Source organism: Manduca sexta, chromosome 1, assembly GCF_014839805.1.
Source record: "Manduca sexta isolate Smith_Timp_Sample1 chromosome 1, JHU_Msex_v1.0, whole genome shotgun sequence".
Classification (NCBI taxonomy): Eukaryota; Metazoa; Arthropoda; class Insecta; order Lepidoptera; family Sphingidae; genus Manduca; species Manduca sexta.
The window spans coordinates 440,883-453,717 of record NC_051115.1 but is presented as its reverse complement, the minus strand read 5'-3'; the positions used below and the strand labels follow the sequence as shown (position 1 = coordinate 453,717).

At 34.7% G+C, this 12,835-nt stretch overlaps 2 protein-coding genes across 2 annotated transcripts; one reads left to right on the top strand and one right to left on the bottom strand.

The window, feature by feature from the left end:
* Positions 1-318: 318 nt before the first annotated feature.
* Positions 319-1,643, bottom strand: LOC115453402. The gene is made up of 2 exons (XM_030182095.2): positions 1,194-1,643; positions 319-982 (listed from the first exon to the last, which is right to left on the bottom strand). The coding sequence occupies exons 1-2, from the start codon at positions 1,549-1,551 to the stop codon at positions 324-326; spliced, it is 1,017 nt and encodes a 338-aa protein (XP_030037955.1). The 5' UTR covers positions 1,552-1,643; the 3' UTR covers positions 319-323.
* A 1,020-nt stretch (positions 1,644-2,663) lies between these two features.
* LOC115453401 lies at positions 2,664-4,730 on the top strand. The gene is made up of 2 exons (XM_030182094.2): positions 2,664-2,975; positions 3,309-4,730. Exons 1-2 carry the CDS (start codon positions 2,798-2,800, stop codon positions 4,565-4,567), a joined length of 1,437 nt encoding a protein of 478 aa, XP_030037954.1. The 5' UTR covers positions 2,664-2,797; the 3' UTR covers positions 4,568-4,730.
* The last annotated feature ends 8,105 nt before the right edge of the window (positions 4,731-12,835 follow it).

The following is a 12,835-nucleotide window of genomic DNA, read 5'->3' as shown; positions in this document are numbered from 1 at the left end:
AGTCTTACTTATAAATTTGTTTTAGCGTTGAGGTGATTAAGAATTGCTTAAATATCTGTCAAAAACATCGCCGGTTCCTAGTTTAAACTGAAGAGGCAAGATTGCGGCTTGACTTACAGCTGATCGAGTAAATTTGTATTATTTGTAGGACTTCATAAAACTTAACATCTCATGTCTCAAGATGGCGAGTGCAGTAGAATACCAAACAATACTTTGTAATTCAAGGTGTTGGTGTTTCTACTGTTTATGGAGGGTCATATCGCTTACCATCACGCCGGTTCCAACTGGCCGGCATAAAATATAAAAGAAACAAATCGATAAAATCATCTCAGCCTCACTTTAATACGACCAGTAAATTTTTCATCGGACAACTTCTCATACATCAACTCGGGACTCAAAGGCCTATCCTCAAACGCCCTTTTAAAAGACCTAATAATCGCCTGCTTATCCAAAAACTGTTGATCCTTGTTATTCTTCGAAAAAGCCGTCAAAGTGGTATCGACCCAGGCTTCGTAATACGGCTTTGTGTGATGGTTGATAGAAGTTGGCGCCCACTTCGCAACTTCTGTCGGAGGCGATCGGACCCGACGTGTAACCGACATATCGGGTGACGTCACATGCCTTCTCATTCTACGACATTTACCTGTCTTTTTCATTACCGGCTTTTCTTTAACACTAACCCGGCTAACAGTGGCTTTTACTTTAGGCTTAAACGTCTCGATAGGCTTCGGTTTCTTGCTAATATCGTTTGGTATGTTTATTTTTAGAGGCGTCATTGGTTTTTTTTTCTGGTCGACAAAAGTGACCGCCTTGAAGATCCTCATAGTGTCGTTCTTCGACATTATTGTTTTGATAACCGGTTTACGTCTTGTATCATATTCCGGTTTTTCGGATTTGCCGGAATTTTTCGAGTTGTTCGAATAACTCTCTTTCACTTTTGGCGTTTCTGTTTCGGTGTTTAGCGGCTTTTTTATCTTTTCAACTGTAACAATAAAATCATCAGCTATAGTTGTCCACTGCTCAAGACTGGCCTCCTTTGATAGCATAAAAAATTGATCGATTTTTTATCATTTTTCATACAGGCACGATTCCACTGTCTACCTGATGGTAAATGGCGTGGGGCTCAATAGAATGTCGACTGACGAGAGATAATTATCCCTCGACCGCAGTAATATTGGTAAGAAATTACTTACCATTCTTGTAATCAACCTGTTTACTGGCGTTAATTTCATTTTTAGACAATTCTGAATTCACATGGTTCAAACTTCTTAACCTTAAAGTATATTTTTCTCTGATAACCTTCTTATCTTTAGCGTCCAAAATCTTCGCTTCTCGTTTCTCAGGTTTTCTCGAACAAGGAGCACCAACAGTATCGTGTTTGTCCTCTTTCTTTTTATCGTTTTTTTGTATCGTTCTTTGGTTGGAATCGCCGCGGTCCGGCGGGAAGGACTTATCGCAGTTTACTTTTCCAATTAGTTTTTTAGTATCGCCGTTGTCTTTTATAACTCTTCCTGCTTTCCTTTGCTCGTATCTTTTGTTTTGTTTATCCATTAAACGGGTTCACTGAAATTTTTATGACCTGTCCAGAAATATTTTTGACAAATTGTAAATCGCCATTTGCCATCGGTGTTTGTTTTTTATTAACGCCAAAAAGTTTGGTTGTGTTATTATTTAAAACTGATATTTAGTTAGTATTATGGATTGCGTCCATCAGCCAGGTTTGGTAGCTCGCGATGCAATATAAAAGTCCTTCTCCGATAGGTACTGGTGGTTTACTGGTGCATATGTGAGTCTTCCTGGGTAGGTACCATCGCAACGTCTATTTCTGTCAAGCAGCAGTGTGTAGCCACGGTTGTGTTCCGGTTTGAAAGACATTGCAGCCAGTGTAACTACTGGACATAATAAGACTTAACATCTCATGTCTCAGGATGACGAGCGCAGTGTAATACCAAACAATACTTTGTAATTCAAGGTGTTGGTGTTTCTTCTGTTTATGGGCGGTCGTGTCGCTTACCACTAGGGGAAGGGGAAGCTCGTATTGTCATTCAATTAAAAATAAATTGAAAATAAAGTAAATTTTGTATAAAAGTGCGTCCATTACAAAAGGGTCACAGCGGGAAGGATTAAGTCACTGCACGCACAGCATCGTGCGGATCGCAACGCCCCGACCCAGTCGATCATAATACATGTATAGCTTTAGGAATTATGTGCTATATTTACCTCAATTTCATTTTATATAGCGGTCAATCTTATTGCTTTAATTAATAATAATTTTTATTTGGCATAACTTAATCAGTAACACGACCACGAACCGGGAGACGCAGCGTAGGCAGGCCCCCCACGACATGGACCGACGACCTGGTGAGGGTCGCCGGAGTCCGATGGATGAGGGCGGCCCAGAACCGGTCCCTGTGGCGCTTAATAGGGGAGGCCTATGTCTAGCAGTGGACAATTCCCGGTTGAAATGATGATAATGAGTCAGTAACATCTAAATTAAAAAAACATATACCTACATATTTTTTTTGTTATGTAAATATACTTAATAAAAATATATTATTATTAATTACCTACCCAAATCTTCAATTATCAGTAGGAAGATTTAATTATATCTAATTATATCCCTTGTTCCATGCATTGAATCAATACCTAACCTCTTTCCATAATATTTTTGACAGTCAATAAAAATTTTGAACATTCTGTCATTATCACTTCAGATTTATCAAAACATGAAATGATTTTATAAACTATTAAAAAAAAAATACGCCTTGACTTCTTTAAAGCTGAACAATATTCCAAAATGAATAAGCCAGTATCAAAAGTTGTAAAATCAAAGTCTTCGAACAGTGCGGTGTATACGAAAAGCGATAAAAATAACAAAAAGAGCAGAAGTAATGCTGAATTTCAACCAAATGTTTTGAAGAAGCGAGGCATGTATGTCGAAAAAAAGGCCACAAAAACTTCTATTAATGATACAGGTAATGACATGTTAAAATAAAACAATTTTTCGGATTTTATCCGTTTTTAATTACTATAATTTTGTCCCGACATTTCGAAGACTGCAACCTTCATAGTCATTGGAAACTGAGGTGTCGGTCGTCCGAAACGTCAGTTACAATATCTACCTATATTTTACAATTATACAAAATAAAAAAAAAACACGATAAAATCCAACAAATATATTCCTTTTAATGTCTCACATTCGATTAAACATAACAAATCAGTTTTCAAATAGTATCTCATAAAACTCCCAGTGCAATTTCAAAACTACGCCCATGCATGACCCAAAACCTGGTGTATGTGTATTTCAGTTGCTCCACCAAAGCAGAAAGCACCTCCCAGACCTCGACCAGGCAGCAAGAGATTCCTCACCTCCGTTCTCACCATCTTGTCAAAATCCACAACTGGAACCCAACATCCGGAGTTAAACGATGCGAAGTCCACTCGCAAAAACAAACCTGACGCGACCGTTGAAAAGCGCGCCAAAAGAAAATTCAAATCTAGAATATTGAACGAAAGATTAGACGACAAACTTATTGTCCTTCAATCTACTAAAGACATGGTAAATACGCCATCTATATATTCAGAGAGAAGTCAGGATACCATGTCAAGGATTACGAAAAGCGAAATACAGAAAATGGATAAGGCAATCGAAGTAGATGTGAAAAAGAGGAGGAAGGATAAAAAAGTTACTATAGACGAACCAGTAACGTTAGTACAGGATAAAAAAGATCCAGGCCTTTATAATTTCTTTGTAGATTTACTGCAGACTACGTTCAGTGCTTGTAATATGAACCCGAATACTGAACTGAAGAAACCTAGCAACTCGAAAATAGATTTGGTGATCAACGAATCCGTAGCTAAGAAACTAAATGTAATAAAAGAAAAGGAACCTTTTAAAGTTGCTGAAAAAGTGTCGGACTTTTGCTGTCTCGGACAAGAAAATTGGAGTGATGATGAAATGAAGGATACCCCACCGCCAATAAGGTTTTCCAAAATAGATTTATTACCCAAGCCAAGATACAAGAAAAAAACGGAATCATTGAGCAGTAAAGCGATGGTACCGAAAGTCTACAGTGGATTATTTCCAACCAAGAAATCTTATACAGCAAAGAACAAGAAAAAAATCGTATTGAACCTTTTAAAAAGACAATTGCAAATGGAAACTGAATCGTTCGTCGAACCACAAAATATATACCAAGCGTTGCGAAATATAGCGAGGAATAAACGGAAATATCAAAAATCTATTCGATTTACAAAAGTCGATAATAGTGACGAATGTATTTTTAAACAGAAGAAAATTATTTCAGCCAGTAAGTCGAAAAAACGTATCGATAAGGAATCAAAATTTATGAGAATCGATTCTGATTTTAAAAAACCTAAAGAGTTTACAAGCGAGGAGTCGTTACATTCTTTAGAAGTGTTCGACTATGATTATGAAATTGATCAAAGGAGGCGAAAAGAAAAGAAGATTTTCTATGCCCGTCCATCTTTCATTTCTATTGATCAGAGTAGACTGAATGAGGATTCAATACAAATGACAGAAGATTACGGATTTTATGGCATGTAAAGAAATAGTTTGAAGAAATTCCAATACAAATAAATCAGCAAAAATATTGAAAAACTTATGTAGTATTAAAAGTCATTTTGAAAAAAGGTTTTTGTTTCGATTTGAACATGAAGAATAAATGTTCTTATCATTCTTAGGTCAAAAAATAAAACTCCAGTAAACATCAAATGGTTTTATTCAGAACTAGCTTCCGCTCGCAGCTTCGCCCGCGTGGATTTCGGACTTCAAAAATGGAGGAGGTGCTCAATTTGTCGGGATGTTTTTTTAAGTATGGTGGTATGCAGGTGGTCCGATTGTCCTGTCAGGGTCTGATGATGGGATCCTGGTGAAATCGAAGGAAGCTTATAGCATGATTCAGTATTCACGCGTGATGGCTTATTATTAGCGTATTTCATGTATAACTTTGGTGTTTCTATACCGATTTCTATGAATCTTTTTTAAGGAATATTTAATAATGTTAACTTTTTTGATTAGGGATGACTGAGAGTGTTATAAACGTAAGAGTAGTCAAATATAATGAGAAAGCTTCGAACTGCTAAGCTATCGGGAGTTACACGTGTTATTGTGAGTCAACCATAAAAAATAGACATATGCTGTCGTGGGATATTTTTTACATAATTTTAAGGAGAACATTTCCGTCATACATGATTTCTGCGTAGCTTTAACCATTAAGGATGCACACGCGACGGAAGCTTAAAAAATGGAGTAACTTCTCCCGTTTTCCCAACATTTCCCTTCACTGCTCTGCTCCTATTAGTTGTAGAGTGATGAAAAGTATACTATAACCAGCACAGGAGTATGACAAATAATTGTACCAAGTTTCGTTAAAATCCGTCGAGTAGTTTTTGTTTCTATAACGGTTATACAGACAGACAGACAGACAGACAGACAAAAATTTTACTAATTGCATTTTTGGCATCAGTATCGATCCCTAATCACCCCCTGATAGTTATTTTGGAAATATATTTCATGTACAGAATTGACCTCTCTACAGATTTATTATAAGTATAGAAGATTTGATAACAAAAGCTTATTTTTCCATCGTAGTTTACCAAAACATATTTTTTAATATTTATGTTCCATTAATACGTCAAATATCGTTAATTATTCGAAAATTGAAAAATACGCCCTGAGTTTTCTTACACTGTTTTCTGTTTTAAGGAAACCTCATTTTCCTTTCCTTCTTGAGGGCACAAAATGGTGGATATTTAAAAAAGATATGCTAAAATGCCCTTCGACTAGTCCTGTGAGCCGAGTATAATATAAAAGAGTAAAAAAATTCTGTGTTACATTTAAACCGTAGTTTAAGGTCTCAACATAATCCCGGAAAAAAGTACACAATCACTGAAAGCAGAAACCTGGCAAATTATTGACTCACCAATGACCTATCTATAATTCATTCCTGTTAATAAAATAGTGACAAATCTTTGTCTATACGCTGATCCATGCCCCCAATCAATTTTACAAAAAATTATGAAGTCAAGTTCCCTATGAAGGTTATTAGTAAAATTTGAAACGACAAAGTAAAGTTTCATCCATTATATTTTGTCTTCTAAAATTTTAATTATTTATTTATTTACTCCACTGAGACACCTCTACCCTACAGGTAGGGTAGCCAGATGGCCGAGATTTCCGGGATTGTCCCGGAATTTTGCGTGTTGTCCCGTGTCGAGTAATTTTATTTTGCTGACCAGTTTTTTCATCAACCAATAGTTCTAGGTAATTCCTACTTAGTTTAGTCTCGGACCAAAGACCAAAACTCTGATTCCGTTCCTGGCCCCAGAAATGTCCAGGAAATGATCAGCATGGATCTGGCAACCTTACGTACAGGTGAACTGATAACTAGGTATTTTATTAACGCGAATTCGTTCAAGAGCGTCGCTAGCCGATGGCCTAGGGGGAGCAAGTTAATATGGATAAGAAAAGTATGAATTGTAGATAAAGTCGAAGCACATGTCCCCCCCCCCCTGACCCGCTTTAAAAATAACATAGAGCAGAGCGTAATTGAGCGTATGGAATATTAGGAATGGAATTGGTGAATTCATTCGAGTTTTCCCGTACGGGAATGATCGATCAAGTAACTCCAGTTAGACTTAGGACTTTAGTTACATTATATTTGACAACTTTTTTAGAATCTTTAGGGGGGGGGGGGATGTACCTGCTCCTCCTTGCCCCTCCCTTGGCAACGCCCTCGAATACGTTATAAAACAACAAAGAAAGCCTTAGTGCGTTGCGTTAAAGAAATGTGAGATATGCAATCTTTATTTATTAATTATGCAACACAATCAGTGGTTACCAACACTAACCGTGATTGAAGTAAATATCTCCAAAAGTAAAAGTCAAAGTTGTACTAGTTAATGAATTACCGCCATATGAGCGTCATTTAGACGGGAAAAACTCCATTTTAAAATTTGAGTATTTTATTGAATTTATTCATTTCATAAAAACTTTAGAATTTGAAATACGACCCTTTCATAAATTGAAAAAAGAAATTAAATCTTCACGGGAATTTAAATGGGAGACAAGACAGTTTTAAATATCATCCAAAAATAGATTGATTATTTTTGTTTTTTTTATTCATTATAATGAGATAATAAAGATGGTGTAACTTACATAATGTTAGCAAAAAAATCTTTCAAACGATGAGAACAGCAAGCAATACCTAGTGGCGTATTAGTAAATGCCACTCAATATCGCTCTCAAGTGCGACATCATATCTGTCAAACTAAGGTTGGCATCTTGAGATAGACGGTATACCCATACTTTTATCACCTCAAATGATATTCTAATGCCGACGCCACACATAGCAAAAATATTTGAACACTTGTTTGAACTCATGTGTGGCACGGGTATTTGTGCAAAGTTTGTTATTTGCCATTCAGCATCGGTTTTTCGACAACACATCAAAGTGTTCAAAGTTATAGAGTTACTTGAAGGAGAACCGATTATAGGAAAACCTAAAAGTAATAGCCATAAAAATTTAATTTAGTCAGTGTCTGCAACTGTGTTAAAATGGGTGACAAAATCTTTGTTAAAATATTTGTAGTGTGTGGCGCCGGCATAAGTAATATGTGACGGATTTTGACAGCTGACTTTTATGTAACAGCGTCGACTCATAGAGCAAACTTTTAAACGACAACTTAAGCTTTGTTTCTTAAATAGTTAGTTCAATACATTAAATGTCTACTTGAATTACACAAATATGAGATTGATTTATTATTCTTAATACGGCCCATTCAAAACTTAACTAATTCAATAAAAAAATATCCATTTCTATATTATTATGTATAACAAATTTTTTTACTATAACCAAACTTGTCCAACCCAACTTTACTAAAACCTCATCTATCTACAAGTGCAACTCTACAAAATTAACCCAAAAGATGATAATACACCGAAATAGCCACAAAATACGATTCCGATACTTTGCTGTCTCACTCTTAGAAATAGTCGACACTATGCTGTGGGGTACACTGAGCATCCTCATGCTATTGTTAGTGAATACTTTAGTAAAGTTGGTAACTACGTATAGCACATGTATTTCACTGGTAGTAGGTGTCTCATATGTGAGAGTCTGCCTGGGTAGGTACCACCGCAATGTCTATTTCTACAACCAAGCAACAGTGTGTAGTAACCGTTGTGTTCCGGTTTGAAGGGTATTGTAGCCAGTGTAACTACTGGACATAATGAAACTTAACATCGCATGTCTCAGTGAGCGCAGTGGAATACCAAACAATACTTTGTAATTCAAGGTGTTGGTATCTCTACTGTTAATGGGCGGTCGTATCGCTTACCAACAGGCGAACGGCAAGCTCATCTCGTCATTCAAAACAATAAATAAAAATCTATGGTTACTGTTATTTTACTAAAAAGGTGGATTAAATAGACAAGACACATTAAAATAAATAAAATGTGCATAGATAAATTTAATATATTGGAAATATTGTTACAAATATACCATAGAAGTTACACCAAATACAGGATTTGAAATTGCGTTACTAAATGAAACCATCTCGTCTTCACCTCTGCTATAATTATGTCAAAATCGAATCGATAATTGCATGATCTACAATTTTTGTCTGACATATTTTATCATAAAGCTAACCGTTTTGCTGAAAAATATAAAAAAAAACATTTTTGCAACCTTTGACCTTGAATAAAAAATTTTGCAGACATGGGATCGATGGGAACTTTTTACAATTTCATAACTATGGTGTCCCTAACATCTATGCAAATTTTCAGCTTTCTGGGGATTTTTGCAAGGATCAATGTCTAAATTGACCGGACTAAAAACCGTAATGTACTATTAACCTAAACCTTCTTCAAAAACTGCACTATCTTGTAGAAAAACCGTACAAAAATCCGTTCAGTACATTTTGAGAAAATCTAACACATACAGACAACTTTTGGGAACGTTGTTTTATAATACGTATACATAGATTTATAGTTAGAATAACTTTTAATAAAGTTTTGTTTCAATAAGACAAGTATATGGTTCAATTTATTAACGCAATATCAAAATAACCCTGTATGTTTACAATACATTAACCCACTTATTCATAGACGTTATTTATCTAAGGACGGAGCATTGCTGTGATAACAAGTCTGTTTCTCAGCTTTGTTTATCTGACAGCTTGCTGTTTGTTCAGCTTTGTTTATCTGACAGCCAACTAGACTCAAGTTGTATCTCAATATTAGCCAATCACAACGGCCCTATGTCTATAAATTGCGAAAGCTGCCATGCCGTCATCACTGAGAAACGGACTTGTTATCACAGCAATGCTCCGTCCTTAGATAAATAACGTCTATGAATAAGGTGTTAAGAGTATCAAAAAATGTCAAACAAAAATAACCCTTCCAAGTTACATCCATAGTTGTAAATTTATATTGTCAATTATTTTGTGACATAACTCGCTTTCGACGCAGTTGGGTAAAACAGTAATATATTCCGAAGCAACATTTATGGATAAAGTTTTTCAAAAACCTGCAATACTTTACTCACTATTATTAAAGAACGATATGGTACAGAGTTTTACAAAAAGGTCCTTCATTATTATACAGGAATAATACTGCCGTGCTAAGCGCAAAAGCGGTATGTCAGGGAAACCTTATTTCGAGATAATCGAAGTTTTGTAAATATAGTTTTATAGTTTTGTATGTAAAACTGAAATATAGTCTTTTTAGGTCTTTTTTTAACGAGTTCTAAACAAGATACTGTTATTTAGGTAAGTTCATTGCGTAGGTATTTCTTTAAGCTATTTGACGACATAAAATAAAGACTGTTTTTTTATGAGATACCGCTTTTTAGCTTAGCAAGGCAGAATAGTCTATTTCACTAAATTTGGTATAATTCAAAGTTCAAATGTCATAAATAAAATCTAAATTTGGTATAATTCAAAGTCCAAATAGTACAATGTGAAATGAAATCCACGATATCCTAGTTGGGAACGGAACGGAACGGTCCGCCGAAACGAATCATCGCAGGTTCAAATAGTGATGCAACGGATAGCAGTTTAGCTGGATACCGGATATCCGGCCAACCTTGTAACCGGATAGGTGGATATCTAAGCACTTAAATAAATTTACTCATTCATGATAGTGGCGCTAATATGGTGCAGTGTTTGGCTGAGTCTGATTTTGATATGTTTTATGCATACGTTTCAAAGAGCTGTAAGTGAAACGCTCAAAGTCCAGGCTGAAGTGACAATGATTGCTACTGGAAGACCATTGTGACACTTCAATCACTCTTACTATGATACTTATAAATAACTATATAAACAATTTCATTACCTCAAGATAATTTGTTTTTTTTTAGTCCAGTATTCGGCTGGCCGGATACCCAAATAGGCGCTAGATATCCGTTATCCGGATAGTGTTTAGGCTGCCGGATACCGGATAGTTATCGGTTATCCGTTTCATCTCTATTTCAGAACCAATAACTGACATTTTGAAGTTAAGATTTGCGAACGCTGTTGCGTGCCACGACCCGTTCAGTATTAAATTGTTTATACTGAATATATATATATATATAAAAAAAAAGTCCTCTGATAACACATTTGACTATTATACCATATTTACTAATTGAGACGCACAATATTATTTTATGGCCAGGAAGATAAAACACCTCGTCACGTTGTCGTCAAATTTGGACTTAATATCTTGTATTGACAACATTCACTTTAAAATGGACAACCCAAGTGGTGTCCCCAAAGCAGGTTTTTATTTCCCTGGCTAAGCTATAGTATATTTATGAATCTAAGTAAATAGAGAGAGGACATCCCATGCAGAAAAAATAAAAACAAACAAATCTAAATAAGCTAAACAGAATGATTTTTTAAACCATCAAAAATTTCAATCACAAATATATATTGATCCAGGTATGGCTGTATAGTTTATTAATTAAGATTTTTAACATTCGATTAGTAGCAGTGTAGGGTATAATTGATTACTTTTGTAATTAAGATTACACATAATACGATTATTCGTAAATAGATTTAATTAATATAATTGCTGGTCTGCCGCTTCCAATATATAGTCTTACTTATAAACTTGTTTTAGCGTGCGGTGGTTAAGAATTGCTTAAATAGCTGTCAAAAACATCACCGGTTCCTAGTTTAAACTTAAGTGACAAGATGGTGGGTTTGTCTTACAGCTGATCGAGTAAATTTGTGTTTTAAGCATAGCTTTGCGAATTTTTTATAAGTAAGACTGATAGTGTAAACATTTTTATGAAGGCCTATGCTTAATAGGGGAACTACTCTTAGATGTAATTCGAAAATGCCGGAAAAACTTAAAAAAAAGTCATATCTTGGATCAATTATAACTTAAAAATATTTGAGACCACACGAAAATTAATATTTTCGTTAACATAAATTGCTTTACAAGCGGTTTTTGTTATAAATTAAATATATGTACTTAATGAAGTCAATTATTTAACTGCGGCGCCAATAGTCTCTATTTTAATAAACCTTATAAAAAAAATAACAACTTGTATAGTTCAAAATCAGTTTTTATCCAGTTGTATTAAGGCCCTTTATTCTATATTCCACATTTTATTTAGTCATAAATTAAATGAACTAAGAAAAGATAACCTCAAATAGGTTTGAAAACTTTTTTTAAATACATTTATCGAAATTGTATTTCATCCAAAATCTATCGGAAAAAGAATTTTCAAAATCCACGCAATAATAAATAAGTTATAAATGTTAATTTGGTGGAAAGGGAACCTGTCAAATTACAGTAATATTAAAATGTGACGTCACCCAGTGCCACTGGCCACAACGCTGCGTGAGTGAGAAAAGGACAGCGCGATAAATCCATCACGCTCCCAATATTACAAATATAAATAACCGCTGTATTTTTCAACAAATTTTGATGCTGATTTAACAGAAGAATTTCTTTTTCTTATTATTTTCTGTTATATATAAAATAATAAACTAAATCAAACATAGAAAACAACCTTATTGCATTTAATCCAAATTCTATAAAGTCTGGCGTCAATTCAAGCAGAATCGAAGCGAACATCTATGACCAATATAATAGAAGAGAGAAGAAAATCTAATAACCAATTCCAATGCTAGGCATTGTAGAGATATATTGTGTGTTTCGGCTGGTTACCTAAATATAGTGTTTTATGAAACCGAAAAGCGTGCGCCGCAGTCAAATAAAAAAAAAACATAATACACTTGAGATTTTTCTAATACTCTAAAACTAAAGTAAACATTTGAACTGTCAAACTTGCAATATAAATAATTATAATGTTATAAAGACTTTAAACAGTATAATTAGTTATAGAGAGGACATTAGGACTCAAAAGGGTGCTCCAAAAGTTATTAAAATTGGTAATAAGTCGCTGTCTTATTTGAAATGTCCGTCAAGATGTCACAGCGTTCTTAGATATGAATTCAGGAATAACACATGTACTTACAAAAAATGCTAATATCAGCATTAAAACGTGCAAACCACGATATGGAAAAAATATGAAGTATTATATTGTTTTTTTTGCTATTTGACGGTAGATTGAGTTACCATCGCATGAGCGCAAATTTTTTTTATAATTACGGTAGATTTAAAACGATCCTAACCGGTACATTCGGATCGATAGCGAAAATGGAACGATCGAAATTAAGTTTGATATTACCGAAGAGTTTTAAGATTATATTATAGAGCAGATTGGGAAGATTGTCATACTAAAATTTTGCGCTCATGCGATGGTTCAATCTACCGTGAAATAGCAAAACACCAATGTAAAATACTTCATATTTTTTC

Bases quoted from the DNA above. Each gene is read 5' to 3' on its own strand.
- LOC115453402 (XM_030182095.2), bottom strand. From the start codon at position 1,551: ATGGATAAACAAAACAAAAGATACGAGCAAAGGAAAGCAGGAAGAGTT. The intron at 983-1,193 runs GTAAGTAATTTC...TTATTGTTACAG, and splicing joins ACAGGTTGATTACAAGAATG to TTGAAAAGATAAAAAAGCCG.
- LOC115453401 (XM_030182094.2), top strand. From the start codon at position 2,798: ATGAATAAGCCAGTATCAAAAGTTGTAAAATCAAAGTCTTCGAACAGT. The intron at 2,976-3,308 runs GTAATGACATGT...TGTGTATTTCAG, and splicing joins AACTTCTATTAATGATACAG to TTGCTCCACCAAAGCAGAAA.